The 18,010-nt window shown below is 35.6% G+C and overlaps 1 protein-coding gene across 2 annotated transcripts in view; it reads left to right on the forward strand.

Annotated features, from left to right (window-relative positions):
* Positions 1-18,010, forward strand: part of RabGGTa (Rab geranylgeranyltransferase subunit alpha) — a 32,276-nt gene that overhangs the window by 2,525 nt on the left and 11,741 nt on the right. For both annotated transcript variants that reach the window (XM_081740839.1, XM_081740843.1), the window contains exons 3-5: positions 10,632-10,756; positions 13,448-13,635; positions 17,798-17,995. In XM_081740839.1, coding sequence (XP_081596965.1) covers positions 10,632-10,756; positions 13,448-13,635; positions 17,798-17,995 — 511 coding nt within the window. The remainder of the gene's footprint in view (positions 1-10,631; positions 10,757-13,447; positions 13,636-17,797; positions 17,996-18,010) is intronic.

Consider the following 18,010-nt stretch of genomic DNA (forward strand, 5'->3'; position numbering starts at 1 on the left):
GTATATGTAGTCTCTACAGCATTTCGTATTTCTCATTTCTACAAAATGTACTTCTTATTTCATTCTTAAATGAGAAACAGATCTATTACAGTTCCCTTTCTTCAACTCATTTCTCCTGTAAATCTTTTTTTTTTTTTTTTTTTTTTTTTAAACCTACTTTTGGCCTCTGTTATCTAAACAAACCTCTTTAGCACAGCCGTATCTTGCCAGATTAGTCCTGGATATGCCCACTTCCGATCTTAACCTATTAGAAGATTTTTTTGTGTTAGTCATCCTTAGTGAAGTTTCAAATATCCTTTTCCGACCAGACAGGACTTAGCTTTATGCAATTGTAACATGGGTTTTTCATCGATGACAGTAAGTTCCTTTCTTGTTTTAGGAAAACATCTGCTGGTCATCAGTCTTTGCGCGTGGGCTTTTACTCATATAATGGATGAGTTATTTCACGCTCCACTTTCTTCTTTTCTGCTATTTCTCTTTAGACAAGGTGGTGCTATTGCTGCGAGATGCTAAAACCATTCCACTGGAGTGAGCTTTAAACAACCTGTAATAATTTTGCAGTTGTCATTGAGAGCTACATCCACCTATTTGGCATGAGTTAAATTACACTGAACAGGACATGCGTACTAGGACAGAGTTTTTCAATACCGGTGCCTGTTATCCATAGAGGAAGTTCCAGTTGTCAGAATTCCTGCACGCCCTCTCCGCCGGTTTAGAAGCTAGTGCATGCATCTTTGGTACATATAGTTTCAGGTTCGAGCCCCAGTGAGAGAGCATTAACAATTTTGGAACGCATTGTAAAGGTTCGGATTCCGGCTTAAAATGAAATCTAAATAAAATTTTTAGGTAATTTAACATCCCACGACTTTGGTTTTTAGCGTAAAGGCGATAGATGGTGTATTACTCTAAGTTGTTATAAAGGCACACATAAAGTTCAAAAAGAACTAGAAGTAATACCGGGATAAGATATATATATATGCCGCAATTCCAGAGAAATCAAACAATTTGTTAAAAAACAATGATATTTTTTTTACAATTAACGTCTGTGGCTGCCTAATATGTGTTAGTAACTGAGGAAGGGATAATACATGGCCACTTAAAACAATATCTAACCAGTCGAGACCAACCGAAAAATGCTCGATAATAATATGGTATATGTTAGTAATTGATAAGGCGAGCCTACATCTATGAAAACATATGTATATATATATGTGTTTTAAATTTTCTCCAAGGATTAGTACGCGGTACAGGCTGCTCACCAATTTAATGTTGATACTGTATATTTTTTGGTAAATAGCTATTTATTAAATGGAATTCAGTAATTTATTAGTACCCAGTATTTAGTATATATATATATATATATATATATATATATATATATATATATATATATATATATATATATAAGCGTACACATACGTATAATATATGAATACCAAGGACTGAGTATATGTACTTGAATCGGGACGCAGACAAGGTTGGACGACGACAAGCCTGGACACTTCTCAATTTATCCTCTTGCGCCAGACTCGAACGAATTCCTGAGGTGTCCAAGCTTGTCGTGGTCGATCCCGACAAGCCTGGACACATCTAATTTTGGGTCGCTGACGACAAGGTTGACCAACGACAAGCCTGGACACATAGTGTTATCAATGTACAAGGGCAACTGTTCTCTCTGATTATACTGCAGTGTTATTTTTATAACACCGTGATATTCATAAAAATCGTAAGAAGTACCACAGACATGATTATTCAATTACAATATCATATATCAATACTGAAAAATAAAACCCGGTTTAAAATTTTAAAAAACGAGGACTAAAACCCAAAAAGGCTTAGGGTTCAAACCTATTCAAGTCATCAGGCTTTGGGGCCGCTACGTTTCGACAACACCGTTTCGGCGCCAGCTCAGTTCGGCGAAAATTTTATGTACAAGGGCACACATCCCATTTGATTAACATAAGCGCCGAACTGAGCGGGTCCGTCAGGCTTTAACGCAACACCTAGTCAGAATTAACCGCACATGCATTTAATACAAAAGAGAACGCTAAGACTGCGGCTATTCGCCGTGAAAAGCAATCGCAGAAAGTTTAAACGTGTTCACCTCTAGTATTTGTGATTGTATTACGTGGTGAACTTTTGGAGTTCTAATTCAAAGTAGGATCAATTGCCAACTAACGTATTCATTGATTTTTCGCGTCTGAAATGTAGAATGGTGACGGTTTTCTACATGCTTTCAATTTATGCTTTAAATCATGTTCACTTTCACACGCGATCACCTAAGAAAATGCAATGTTACGCATTTGATTTGCAAGATATCTTGATCAAAAGTTGTTAATACATTCTCCTATCCTTCGACAATAAGGATATAAAACTAAACTATGATCACTCTTGCGGTTTCTTATACAATTTTTGTCCGCGCGCATCTCAGAGCGTTTAGTTCCTAGACCCGGGCTTAGTAGGCTTATTGGGAAATCCGGGCCTGCAGGAACAGATAATGAAATCTAATTGGAAACTTTCGAAATGTGGACATAGAGAGAAAGGTAAATTATCAGACAAAATATATAATGAAGGAGAGCAGAAGAAATTAAGTGCTTTAACAGCAATATTAAAAAGATGGAATTAAAGAGAAGTAGAATGGGTGAGACTACGCACTAACTGAAGAATGTGATAGGCCAGGGGGAGCGAGAAAGAAGCTTAGTATTAATTCAGACTCTTCAGATCAAATCTGTAACACTTGTACGAAAAGCAAGTATCAGCATTTAGCTGCCCGTCTGTCTCATTTTCCTTGGATTAGAGTCATAAAACTATCCACTCTTTCATACACTGATATGAAGCAAGAGAGTTCCACACAGAATTTTCTCTAACATTGCAGTTTGGAAACCCACACTTGTAACATTGTTCTCCATCGAGATGGCGTCCGTAGAAAAACACACTGTGCGATATTGGAATATTCTTGGTTTATATTTCAAAATTGCTCATGTTCTAATAGTCCAAAAATAACATCAAGATTAGCACAAATACTTGTTGTCCCAGCCTAATGCTGCTATGACACTGTTAGTTTCCTTTATTGTAGTTACTGGTTTAAATAAAATACAGTGATACATTTTTTTTTTTTTTTTTTTTAGGCGAGGCTTGCCTTTTATTGGCATGATACCTAAAACAAAATTTAAATCATGCCCTATTCTTTCTTTTTTCTTGTTGTTTTATTTCCTTTTTAAAAAAAATTGAAAAGATACACAAAGACACATACACACACACACACACATACTACATACATATACATGAGCAGGAAACACCTTGCATAAAATGTTAAGGTAAGCTGAAAAGAGAAAAGAAATAATTAATAAACAATTTAAACAAGTATTACCAGGATCTTTTTTTTTTTCTTTTTTCTTTAAATAGTTATCTCCCCTGTATGAATTTATTTCTTGATGTTATTCATACCTGTCGTTCCCACTAAAAAGAAAGTTCTTTGAAAGGAAATCGGACTTCCAGATTTCCAATTTTTCGTTAGTTGTTAGTTCTGGAAATCAACATCAGAACTGTTTTGGTCTGTCTGAATTTCTCTCACCAGCTTTGTAAAGTCTTCTTATTTTCTTTCTTCTTCTAAAACACTTGTTATATTTTAAAACCTGCCACCACTAGCAAAACACTAAACAAGGCACTATACACTAACACAAATAAGGAACGTGAAGGTTTAAGTTCTGGAATTGTCATCAGAACTTAGTTTTTTTTCTGTTTGATTAGTTTACTTTCTTCTAATTCTTTATTTCTTTATATTTACAATATAGGGTGTGGGTCTTGTTAATTTCTTCTTCTTTTATCGTTTCTTTCCTTCCACAAGTTTCTTGATACATGTCTTGCAACAAATTGTAATTTTCCTAATTTCATTTTATCTTTATTAAAGTTTGTATATTATCCCTTTTTAATTGGTCTCTTATTTTGTTATTTGTTATATAATTATTGCAATTCCAGAAGACATGTTCTGGTGTTTGTACTTCATTACATGTACATTTATCGTCATTAATTATATTAAGTCTTCTCAGATGAGATTTATACGGTCCATGTCCCGAGATGTATTCTATTAATTCACTGCTTATTGTTCCCATTTCTTCTCTTATTTTTAAGTTTGGGATAATGGTTCTTGTTCTTTGTCCCTTTATCGAATCCCTCCATTCATCTTCCCACTTCCGTTTAATCAGTTTGTTAATATCGTCTTCGGTGCTTGGCAATTCTCCCGTAATTTCCAATATCTTCGTTCTCTCATTATTCTTTAGCCACGTCTTAATACATCTTCTTAATATCTGAAGGTGTATGGGTTCTTCATTGGCCAAAAGTTGTATTGTTTCTGCAGAGATAGTTTTTATGATGCCATGGGTTCTAATTAGCATTAATCGCTGCACTCTTATTAATTTTTGCCTTAAGTTTTTGTTTAGAAACAGTCTATGACCCCAGATTCCGACACAATATTGTGCAATAGCCATTAGAATAGCTTTGTTATACAATTTAAAAATTTTTCTGTCAATTTTAAAATCTTTCATAGCCACTGTTAAGAGTTTGTTGGCTATTTTTTTCATCTTCTCTGTTGTTTCAGTTATATGTTTTTCGTAGTTTAGTCGTTTGTCTAGCCATACACCTAAATATTTGAATTCATTCACAATTCCTATTTTAGTGTTCCTAATTTTGATTATGGGTTCTCTCTGTAGAGTTTGGCCAAATACTGTAATTTTCGTTTTATTAACCGATAGAGTTAATTTATTTTCTATACACCATCTTTCTAGATTTTCTAATATTATATTTCCTTTTTGCTCTATTTGTCTTCTTGAGGATGCTGTCATCACAATTGCTAAATCGTCCGCATATCCAACTACACCTAATGTTTCTTTTAGATTGTTTAGTTTTCTTAAACATTGTTGGAAAGTAATGTCCCACATTGTAGGTCCGCATATTGAACCCTGTAGGCATCCTTTAATGCTTATTGTTGTTATATCTTTTCCTGGAGATTTTAATGTAATCGTTCTGTCAGTACAGTAATCCAGCATGATGTTGTAAAGAGCTTTACTAATTTTTAGTTTTTTGAGTTCTTTAAATAGTGCGGGCCACCATAGATTGTCAAAAGCACCACTAATGTCGGCATAAATAACTACTTGGTACTTTTCCAGTTTACCTTCTTCTATGAGGTCAATTAGTCTTTTTACAACTGTTTCGGTGCTTTTTTCTTTTCTGAAACCATATTGCGATTTGTCATTATTTAAAATTCTGTTTTTGTTTATTCTTTCCACAATGGTTCGTTCGAAAAGTTTACTTATTACATTTAATAAGCAGATAGTGTTGATAAGATTTTGGATCGTCATTTTTCTTGTCATCTGACTTTTTGAATATGATTAAATTTGCTTGTTTCCACCTTTTTGGAATTTGTCCGTTTTTAAAACACAAGTTAAAGAGTTTTGCTAGGTATGGTGCCCATGTGTCAGCATTATGTTTAAAAGTTTCCGATTTTATTCCATCCGGTCCAGGAGCTTTTATGCTTTTAAGTCGTTTTATGTGGTTTATTATTTCTTGGTTTTCTATTACTTCTATTCTGTCTTCTAAAGGTGGTAATTGCATTTCTCTTCTTATGAAACTTTGTGAGTTATTATCTTCTTCAGGTATATCCTGTGGTAATAGAGATTTTATTAGATAGTCTATTGTTTCTTCCCAATTATTTGTATATGTACCATTTGTTCTTTTTAGAGTTGAGAGGGTGGTAGGTATTTTAACTTTATTACTTATAATTTTGTAGTGTTCTCCCCAGGGATCTAGATTTAAATTAGTTTCAATGTATGTTTTCCAGCTATTTTTCTTTGATTCTATTATTTTGTTTTCATATTTTTGTTTTAACTCTCTATATTTGTTTAATCTGTTTTGTCTTAGATTATTTTCTGATGTATGTTGATAAAGTTTCCTAGCTTTACGTGTTTTTCTTTTCAGGTGATACACCTATGAAAATATCCTAAATATGGTCTATACCCTCCTCAAAATATTCTAAATATGGTCTATACCCTCCTCAAACCAATCCTGGGTACGGCCCTCTTTAAGACGAACCCCATTCTCAGCTTTTGAACATCTTACTAAGAGGCACGCAAACAAAAATGCTCTACATAGTCATAGATCATGATTTTTTTAGATATTTCTTGTTCTATCAGATAGTCTTCCAGAAACCGATATACTTAATTTGCTTACGATTGCTCACCAGATGATCTCTCCAAATAACTCACTTCCATATTGTTCATCAAAAAAGTCCAAATTTGTTTGCGAAGTGTAGGCCTACTCACGCTAATAATTGATTCACCTCCCGTAACGAAATAAGGTTTTCCAGGCATTTAACCTGATCAAAGAAAGCATTTAACCTGATCGATGTTTAAGAACGCGCCCTTAGAGTCTGCGGTGCATGAAAACGTGGCTTTCACGGCAGAGTCGCACGGTCCGTACTTACCATGATTTTTTGGCGGAAATATTGCAACGATTGCTAAATACTGCTTGTAATTTTTTTTAAGTAAAACGAAAATGTTGTAAATAATAATAATCTCTTTTAATAAAAGATAAATAAATTTAAAATAATTCGAAAATCCTCTAGTAGAGGGCAGTAGCTGACTGGCGAGAAACAGCCAATAGCGATATAGATGCGAGCCATGCAACTCTATATTGAAGGGCTTGTATATATGAACTGGAAACGCCTTAACTGGTAGAGTTTGTTGGAACAGACATTTCAAATTGGGTCGTTGACGACAAGCCTGGACACATATCATTTTGGGTCGTTGACGACAAGGTTGGATGACGACAAGCCTGGACACATTCCTGGGGTGTCCAAGCTTGTCATGGTCGACCCCGACAAACCTGGACACATCTAATTTTGGGTCGCTGACGACAAGGTTGGCCAACGACAAGCCTGGACACATTCCTGAAGGTGTCTAGGCTTGTCGGGATCGACCCCGAGATGCTTTGACATATCTCATTTTGGGTTGCTGACGACAAGGTTGGTCAATGACAAGCTTGGACACAAAAAGTGTCCAGGCTTGTCGTTGTCCAACCTTGTCGTCGTCCAACCTTGGCGCGGTCCCCTTGAATCCAAGACCTTACACATCAAACCCATGTACGTTACCAGTCTCCATTTACAGTAACAATTAGCTTTAAATCGTTCATTCTAAATATATAAGACGTTTTCTATTACGTCCTATCGTTTATGCTGGGACTAGCATTCAGTTCTAATTAAATGGCATCGAACCCAGAGCCCTTATAATTCAAATGATAGACATAACCCACCACCTCTTGCCAATAATAAGTTCTAAGCCGTAAATCATTCATTCAGTTGTAAATTGTCCCCGTTCAAAATAAGCTTTCTAGTATATCGAAACAACTAATGACACAAGTAAAAGTACTCTATCCTCATACTCTGTAATAATCGCGTTTAAATAGAACAAGGCATTAACCAATTCGTATAAACTAGTATAGCCATAACCTCGACATGTAAAATAAGTCAAAATAAATAAATAAATAAATAAATAGCTCCAACATATTATTTTTTATTTTCTATATATTATTATTATTATTATTATTATTATTATTTTTAACAGCCACAAAATCAGCAGTTTTGATTCTTAAATAAAGGCAAATAGCATTTGTAATGATCACGGACTTTAAATTACTTTTCGTTTTAAACATGTTACAACAAGAATTCTAAGTTACGAACGCTCATTTTGACTCAAAACTCTGTACGAGTTACGAAGTACTTTCCGTACTTTCCCTTACGATTACTTGAGTTTCACTACAACGAGGTTTTCGTAGCAGCTGGGCAGCTAAGTGGCAGATTACATCGTCGCGCGAAGCACGCATGAGTTCATGAAGGGACATGGCTTCCTATGAACACAGAAACAACTGTCTACGCAACAGCTGGTGGTTCGAAACAAACAACTCTCATAGCCTCAGTGCGCAGAGCGAACGGGCAATAAACAATGCTTCAAGATTTTTTTTTTTAAGGAATCAATAAATTTCGCTACAATGATTAATAAAGGTGAATGATTGAGAAATTAAATATTTGTACTTTCCCACTGGGAATCGAACCCGGGACCATGTGTACCAAAGGCGTTATCCTCTAGACTAGCGGAGGGGTCTCTCACCTCAAACTGGAAGTCCACATCTTATATAGCCTCTATGCCAAAAAGGAATGCTAGACTTGAACAAGGAAACAAGGTTTCCTGAACATATTCAGTTTTAATCTGAAATTTGCCTCAAGTTCATCTTGTATTACTTCCCAGATTCCAGGAATGTAGGAGAAACTTGCTCTAGTAAGAATACTTCTCTGTAAAGTACCTACTAATCTTGAACATGTACAGAATCAAGTTTCGCCAGATGGTGTATGTGTGTAGAGCTACAGGACTGAGCTCAGCCCGAAGTTGATAGGTGAGCGACAGTGGTCTGAAATGGAGGTCACGAAGAGTGATCAACGTGCGTATTTGAAAGCAGAATTTATCCGCGGCAGGAATGCACGGAAATGCCACTCAGAGATACTAGAAGCACTAAGTGCGCGAACAGTGTCTACTGCCGATCTGCCGCGCACTGGGTGTCCTGTGTCCGCGGACAAGGATGTACGGATGATAATGCTAGAAAAGTGCGTACGCGATGATAGGAACTTTTGAACAACGCCATTATCCTACAAGATAACGCACCAGCGCACAAAGCAGATAGTGTCGAGTTTCTTTTACAGCGGTGGGGATGGGGAGTTCTTCCACACCTGCCATATTCTCTTGATTTTAGTCCATGGCATTATGATTTAATCCACAAAGTGAAACAACCATTGCGTGGGAAACGTTTTGCTAACAAACCAGACATCATGACATTTCGACGCGAGGTGGCTCACGTTGGCGCTTCACATAAAGCAGATGGTATTCAACGACTTCTTCATCGCTGGCAACGGAGATTCGAAGGTTATTTAAAAAGAATCCATGGTAACTTGGTAGACTGTGTATGATTGTAGTCTGTGAAAATAGTTTTAGATAACCGTTGCCTCATACGATTATAAATCAGTGTTGCTTGGTTGCCTTTGCTTTGCTTGTTTCCCAAGAGCGCCTCCTTCATCTAGTTTTCTTCTGGTAAGGCCACTCGATGGCCTATGTAATAAGCATATCAATGTGTATCTTCGATCTGTCCTGTTGTGCCCCATTCGAAAGAAAGAAAAAAATAATTGCCATGACGTATGACTTAACACTCGTATTTATTGTAAGGCCGCTATTGCCAAACCCTGATGAACGCTAAAGAAAACACTATTGCGAGGGAAGAAATAAAGTAATTGCTAACTCATGGCAGTGTCGAAGTCGGGTGGGTGAATGGTTTCACTACTGCGCAACTAAAGGCGCATCCTCACATTTTACTATTATTATTTCTAAAGATCTTCATCTTGCTTTTTTGTAAATGTTAATTTTCTACAACAACATGTCTGATATTTTCAAGTGTAATCTACTGCAGAAACGTTATTTCTATTTAACTAATAAAAAAATATCATTAGTGTAGATATTGGTACCGTTGCAAGAGCATGCATAGCTTGTCAGAATGTTAACGTAATGACATATATATTTGTGACGGTCTTGGAACTCTTACGTACGTTCGAATCACGTCTGCTCTCAGTGCTCCTTTTCAACAATAGACCAAATATACTTCTGGATTATTGTGAATGTACAAATCCTAGTTGTTGTCATTTTTTTTCCCGTGATAAACTCTGAAACTCTGTCATATATTCTTATTAGCTGTTCGAATGTTAATTACGCTATAAGATTATAGCTATGGAAATGTGTAATGTCAGAAGTTGTTGTACTCTTCCGCTGTTAGATGTTTCGAACTCTTGGGCATCTAGCTGGAAAGGTTTCTCAGTTATCCGTTCAGAAATATCTAATCTCACAATATAATTTAATTATATCAGAACTTCGGTCGAGGATTAGGAACGGGCTGTTGATGAGGATGTTTCCCTAGTAGTGAGCAATCAATGAAATTAATAAAACATTTCTTATACATCAAAATATGAAATATATATTGAAAATAAGTTACAACATCAGATATAAGATAATTTATGGATCATATATATTTGTTAAATAATTACAGACATATAGATTAGGTCATAGGTAAATCAAAGAGAGTGAAGTAACCACATGAAAAATAAAACAATAAAAAAAATTGGATAACCCTGTATATACACATTTTACGTTCTGGTTGCTTCAAAATCTATTAAAAACCATTATATATTCGTCAACTAATTATCTCAATAATGATAATCAATATTTATATACATAAATTCACGTAATTCTTACTTCCACTGTCTTAAAATCTTCATCAAATTCCGTATATACACACTACTGTTGATACAAAATCTATGTGAAGACCTGTATAGAAGTAAGTCTTAAGCTTAAGCTTCGACGAAGAGTGCCCACGAGAAGCACTTGAAATATAGGCTGTGGTCTTACCTGGTTTTAATTATTATTGTAGTGTGTTCCATACGCTCGATAACCAATTATAAATTAAATCTAGTTGTAGAATTTTCTATACACTTTTTAAAATATTTTTTTTAAAACTCATTTGCACGTCCACTATTTTCGTTTCAGCGCTCGAGTGGAGAGTATGATGATGAGGCTTTGGGAGTGTGTGGGCAACTTCTGTCTGCCAATCCAGATATCTATACATTATGGAATTTTCGCAGAGAGATTCTGTTGAAATACAAAGAATCAAGGTAAGTTGGTATATAAAAAGTTATTATATAGCAAGTAGATTTCGGAAGATGCATCTCTGTTCTCTGTAATTTCGTTGTTTGTCTTCAAGACAAGGAGAACGAACCAAGTGTTTTGTAACATAAACTTCCACGCTTATGAAACATCTCACAGGTCTCGGTACCGAAGTGATTTTCCTCAAATTATATCGCAAGTAGATGCTTATCAGAGATAAGCTATGATCTCACTGTGTTGGCATTTTAAGAATGTCATATTTTTCGAGCTCCTACCAAGGAACCAAGCAATCAGTTCCAATGTGTACTTGGACAGTTCGAACGAATCTGTCATCCAGAAACGTCCAGAGCTCGTTGATTATAAGATAGTTGTTTTCGATCACGGTAACGCGAAACCATACCCAAGTTTGATTACTTGTCAAAATTTATTGAAGCTTGGAATGGATGTGTTCTTACATCCATCATACTCACCTGACCTTGCGCCGTCATATTTCCCATTCTTTTGCTTTCTTCAAAACTCCGTGCCTGGTATAACGTTCAATTTAGATGAGGTTGTAAATCAGCACTTCTCTCAGTTTTTTGCTGATGAAGACAGGCCCTTCATGACCGAGGAATGGTGATCACTGAAAGATGAAAAAAGTTTACGGAACAGAATGGGCAATATATCACTGATTGATTTTTGTTCTTTGTATAAATAAATAGTCTTAAAAAAAAAGAATTAGTAATGAGTTTGCAACAATCCAATAGTTCGTCAGTTGTTACGAGAAAGCGAACTATGGCATTCTTCAGCATTCTTCAAGATGTATTAACAATTTGGCCGTTATACATATATAAATGTTATTTAGGACTCATATAAAAGATATTTTAATAGTAGTTTCAGTATAAACATTCTTTCATCTTGGTATACTGCTCTGTTCTCGAGTACACAGTAGAGACAGAAGAAGAAAGGTAATTTATTTATACATACTTCTGAGTATTACCTGCATGTATGGCTTTAAGCCTATCAAAATGAAAGATGACGTCCCTCGGCAAGCATACTATCCTGAGAAGGGGGAAAGGAAGAAAACGGCCTGTATGCTAGGTACCATCGCGGCATTTACTTGATGTGAATGAGGAAAATCTAGGGAAAACCTCACTTAGAGTGGCTGGCGTGAAAAAACTGTTACATCTTTTCGATTGAGTATCGACAAAAAAGGAGAAAGAGCTGTAATTTTGTTTAGGTAATATATGCGTACCATATTTTATATAGCCTTGTATATTTTACGATTTTTTAATATTCGTACAGTGATGGTCCTTGGCAATAAATCGCAGATTCTTTACGCAATATGAAATATTTTATCACAGACAGGATTCGAACACATGCTAAAATGAACATCTGTATACAGATGCATGATATTTTCCGATTTCACCAGAATACCCCTGTTGTGACCTCTCTGTCATTTTATCTTCTTGTCATGGTGACCATGCTCTGTATACTTTCTTGGATTATTTATCGTCCCAAGTATGAGATATTTGTATTTTATCTCCTGTCATTTTTCATCCAGCTGGCCAACAGACAATTTCCCCTATTACAGGTATATTGAAGAGAAAAGAAAAAGAAATACGATAAGAGAAAAAAAATGAAAACAAAGAAAATATGCATACTAGATGAGAAGATACTTATAAGACTTACTATATTCCAGGAAACGATACTCTTCGGAATTCCACAAGATATGTCATAATTTCTTATGACTAGTTCTGCTTGCCAATTATATTCTGTATTTGTTTAATTCCAATGTCCAGATAGTCTACTTCTCTTATATATTATGCATATTATTCCCTGTGGTAGAATGTAGGTAAAATACGTTTTCCTGTGTGCATACCTAGAGAAAGGATCTAGGCCCAATTCTTTAAATTAAAGTCTCTAAAAACGCATAGGTTTTTATGACGAGGAGTGTACAATGAAGTTTTGTGTTTACCTTTCTTTTGAGTTAATTTTCTCCTTTATCAGTTTCCATGTTAGTAATTTTTTTTTGCCAATTTCAGGCTAAACTATTTCATTTCTGAAGAATCTATAGAAAAATGAAATGAAATCTTTGAGTTTTACGTCCCACGTTTATGTTGTGTAGGCAAAGAAGACGGTGATGATGAGAATTAATGAAATGATGCGATGATGAAAGTGGGAGGAAACGGGAAAACCTCGAAAAAACCCACACACACATGGTATTTGTCCAGCACGAAGCTAACTTGGCGCGAGCTGGGATCGAATCAGGAACACCACGCATTAGAGGCGAACAAAAAAATCTATAGAAGAACAGATTAATAATGTTCAGCATTTAGCAAGCTTCAATTCAAGGATTATCAGATACATTATTCATGTGAGTTAACCATTAAATTTCGACAATTCTAGAGGGAGGCATGCACGATGGCTCAGTGGTAGAGCGCTTACCTCTGGTGCCTGGGTTCCTGGCTCGATCCCCGGCCAAGTAAGTTTGTGGTAAACAACATCGTACCCGCTGGTTTTCTCGGGTGCTTCCATCATCATTCACTTGCTAGCGCCTTCCTTAGCCTGAAGGGCATAACTGTGGGACGTTAAACTGAAATATTTCATTTCATTTTTCATTTCAAATATTCTAGAGACCCTGAAATTAAATTAATATTTTACGGGATATAGATTAATATTTTTATGATATGTAATGATATTCCTTTGTCTGTTTTTAGGGAGGATGACAAAATGCAAGAAATAATGGAAAATGAACTGAAATTAACAGAGCAGTGTCTTCATGTGAATCCTAAATCATATGGATCGTGGCACCATCGTATGTGGATTCTGGAAAATATGCCAAAACCGAATTGGAAGAGAGAAGTTATGTTGTGCACCAAATATTTGGAACTGGATGAAAGAAATTGTATGTGATTGTCTTATTATCTCTTTTCTTTCTTTCTTTCTTAAATGTTTGCGCTTTACGCTGCAGTATCAATTGAAATTCGGAATTCGCAAGTAAGACTACCCGTGTAATTGGCAATAAAGGTTCTTTCTCCATCGACAACGTACTTCTTCGTTGTTAGACTTTCTTCGCTAATGCAGTGGCTAGCACGCTCGGGTTTTGGTGTGTGGATTCCTGGTTAGATTGTCAATGGAATAATATATTGAACGCATTACGATGATTCCGATTCCATCTTAAACTGTAGAGCTACGTCTCGAATTGCCTAGTTGTGAAAAAGGACTATAAACTTGAATCCGATCCATTTTTTTTTCTTAGGTTCAATTCGTGAACGTTTTCAACACTCACGATTCGGGAAGTGTGGTTATGTATATGTTCATTTAAATGTACAAATATTGGATTGATTTCAATGGAACTTTCATCAATGACTTTATCGGGACCTGGATTATCGTAAGTTGCCAATCGTCGTGACTAAACTCCATGAAACTATTCAGTAGTGCAAAAGGTGAAACAAGATGTGTAATAAATAGAAGAAACATATGTTCCATGCAAACTTATTTAAAATAAACCGACTTCTTTTGATTGCCTAACATTTACCATAAAATCGGTGAATCTATCATTTTCGGATACGTGAAAGTAATTTGATTAGGTCTCAACTTCGGTAGAAAGTTATTCATGGACGAATATTGGAATATTTGGCAAAAATTAATGACATCTTTGAAAAGTTTTCTGAGTCAACACTGAAATGATAGCAGACATAGTAAACATTTATAAAAAATGTTGATGCATCAAATTTTACACGACTGCTTAAGTATGCGCGAAAATTGTGCCAAAAAACATGTGGAAGCACATGTGCAATGACACAATGGAACGCCTGACAGCAGAAACTTGCATGTCAGACAGATATATCCATAGTGTTTTGGTTTGGTTTGATTTTAGCACCTCTTTCAGCAGCGAGGCTATATGAAACTTGGATCTACAGTTTAAGGTGGAATCCGAACATGAGCTCCCACCGGGAATCGAACCTGGATCTTCCACTGCTTATCCATAGTGATAAGATATTGATTTTCCAGTAGAATTCAGAAGCCAGAATCCATGCACTGAAAAATTTCCGCACCATCGTGGATGAAGAGGCATGTATGAGCAAATCGAAAGTGAAAACTGTGCTCTTTGTGTTCTTCGATGTCAATGGTGTTTCTGATTGAGTGATAATCTGTTGGGCAATTAAACCACACTTTTGCCACTAATCGTCTTTCTTTCTTTCTTTAAATTCAGCCGGACTTCGTAGGTATTTAATTTTCTGTAGTTATATCGCAATATTTTAACTTAGAACTCATAGAAAAAAATTAAAAGCGTAATTAACACTAATTATTACAGCGTGGATTTATATGCAAAATGCATGTTTATATTGACGCGCAGAAACGTATGGAAAGTATTTTTTCCTTTCCGACGGACTTGTAAAGATTTGTTTGAGACGCATATGTTAGCGCATATAAGTGCATATTCTGAGTGAATTTCGATGTGCATGAATATTTTGCAAACTTTGCAGAATACTACATATTTCCGAACTTTATTGTTGCATACTAGCATATTTCAAAGTATATTACAAAGAAGAAGGTTATATTTCAGATGAACTGAATCACTTTGTAAACGCAGATATAGAATAAAATTTGTTTCTTTGGAAAATAGCGTTAAGTTGGTTGCTCACAATCCTATATAAATTCACTTTTGATTGCTTTCGCATTCGGTGGTTTTTATATACACCAGTGAATTCTGCTGATGTAGAATAGAACTTTTCGATCTACAAAACGTTTCTCACTGATAAACGCAGAGGGTTTACAGAAGAAAGCCTAAGGAAGACGTTCATAGGTCATTGCAATAGAGGTCATTAAGGTATTGAAAGAAATTAAAATTTTACTTTCTTAGTACAATTTACTAAGTACTTTCTTAGTACTTTACAAAAATTTTAATGCATATTTTTGATATATTTCGTGCATATTTGTATGCATATCTCGAGGTTGGTTTGTGCATGGAAATCCGGGCTCTTCTAATTATATATAAATTCAGAGAATCAGTATTCGTAATATTGAAACATGACGTACCTTTTTAACATTCGTGTAAGGATCACAATTATCTTCCAGTTTTCCATCTTAAAGTATCGCTATCATGAGGAAAACAAGAAGTAAAATGTATAAGAATGAATACACTACAGATAATTGACATAAAAACGTCTTGTAATTTTAAATCCTAAGCTTTTGCGAATTTTATTAATTTTTATTCTTTTCACCCTTTCTTTCGTCACTTACAGTTTGTATTCGATGTTAATTCGGGTCAGAGTGCTAAGACTTCTTCTTTTTGTGCATGTGATCTTGGATCCGAAATCCGACTGGATATTAAGCTTTGGATAAAAATGCAAGTAATGGTTCGGATTTCATATTAAATAGTAGATCCCGTCTTTTGTAGCATCGGCGCTGGAAAGGAACGTTAAATTCCAAATAATCAATGAATCTGTTTATATTACTTTACCTAATGATGCCAACAATTTAAGTAGGTGAAAATTAAAAAAAATATTAATGAGTTTTGTATTATTGATAGCATACATATTTCTAGTCCAAAGTAAAGTCCGAGTAGGAAAATTTTTGTCCACGAGCTTTCACGTCGAGAATGCCCTGAAACAAGGAGATGCATTGTCGCCATTATTATTCAACTTTGTCCTGGAATACGCTATAAGGAAAATCAAAGATAGCAACCAGGACCTAGAGTTGAACGGTGTTCACCAGGCGTAGGCAGGTTATGGCGTATGCTGATGTAAATTTAATAGGGGATGATAGGAGAACAATAGAAAGAAATACAGACAAAACTAAATACATGGAAGTGGCTCGGAACCGTAATACGGCAAATTATGGATGCGTTAAAATATTAAATAATACTTTTGATAATTCTAGTTTCAAATATCTAGAATCAATATTAACAAACGAAAATCATATTCACGAAGAAGTTAAATGCCGACGAAAAGCAGGGAATTCGTGTTATTATTCAGTTCGAAATCTCTTGTTGTCGCGAATTCTGTCGAGGAATTTGAAGCTTAAAATATATGAAACGATAATCATGCCTGTTGTTCTGTATGGTTGCGAAACATGGTCACTTACTCTGAGGGAAGAATATAGACTGAAAGTATTTGAGAACAAGATCCTAAGACGAATATCCGAACCCAAGAGGAACGGGAATGGGGAATGGCGGAAACTTTATAACGAGGAACTACATAATTTATACGGTTTACCAAACATTGTTAGGGTCGTCAAGTCTAGGTGACAGGTCATGTAGCTGGGATGGAAGAAAGTAGAAACGCTTTCAAAGTCTTAACTGGAAGACCAACCGGAAAACGACCATTAGGAAGACCTAGACGCAGATGGGTGGATTTCGCAGAAATAGGAATACAAAATAGAGACTGGATCCAGTTGGCTAACGATAGTAGTCAGTGGAGAGCTTTTGTGAACGCGGCATTGAACCTCCGGGTTCGATGGGCCATAGAGTTAGTTTTTAGTTAGTTACATATTTCTAGACTGCGCAGGAGAAACGGTATAAGTCAGAAATTGGCCAAAATGAGATAAGTCAAAATTGGATATCTATGTGTCAGGCTTCACCTCCGGTTAACTTGGTATAAGCTAATTCTAAACGTGAGTTGAACAATCGCGTCTTGGTGCTGTTAGTATAAAGTGATTCATACTTATGCTTGTTAAAAAAAATCGCCTCCTGAAAACCTGTGTTTTTTGACTTGTACTGTTTCTCCCGCGCTCTAGATTTATTTATTAACAAAATTCCAGAAAAAAAAAAAAAAAAAAACTTCACAGAAAATCTTTTGTATTGGACAGAAGGGACCTTTAAAAAATTCCAGACAAGATGACTAATCTTGGGATTTCAACTCAGATTGTATATCGTAGTCTATATGAAGTGGAGAAAGATTTAGACAAGCATATGTAGATACGTAAGAAATACATGTAAGAGTATTTCATAGGTTCTCCCTAAAGATCTAAATGTATGGAAATACCTGTATTAATAACTTCTCAACAAATTCTTGAATACAGTTACCAGTAGCTTTATGACAATTGTTGCATTATGTTTTCAGTTCATTGTTGGGACTATCGGCGATATGTAGTGGAGAAGGCTAAAGTCTCGCCGGAGGATGAATTTGCATTTTCTACCACTAAAATAACGACGAATTTTTCCAACTATTCATCGTGGCATTACAGGAGTAAGTTGTTACCTATTATCTATCCCGATCCTGAAGGTAAAAGACCTATACGAGAAGATAAGCATAGTGAAGGTAAGATTAGGCATT

Source organism: Thermobia domestica, chromosome 2 (assembly GCF_964235325.1).
Source record: "Thermobia domestica chromosome 2, izTheDome1.hap1.1, whole genome shotgun sequence".
NCBI lineage: Eukaryota > Metazoa > Arthropoda > Insecta > Zygentoma > Lepismatidae > Thermobia > Thermobia domestica.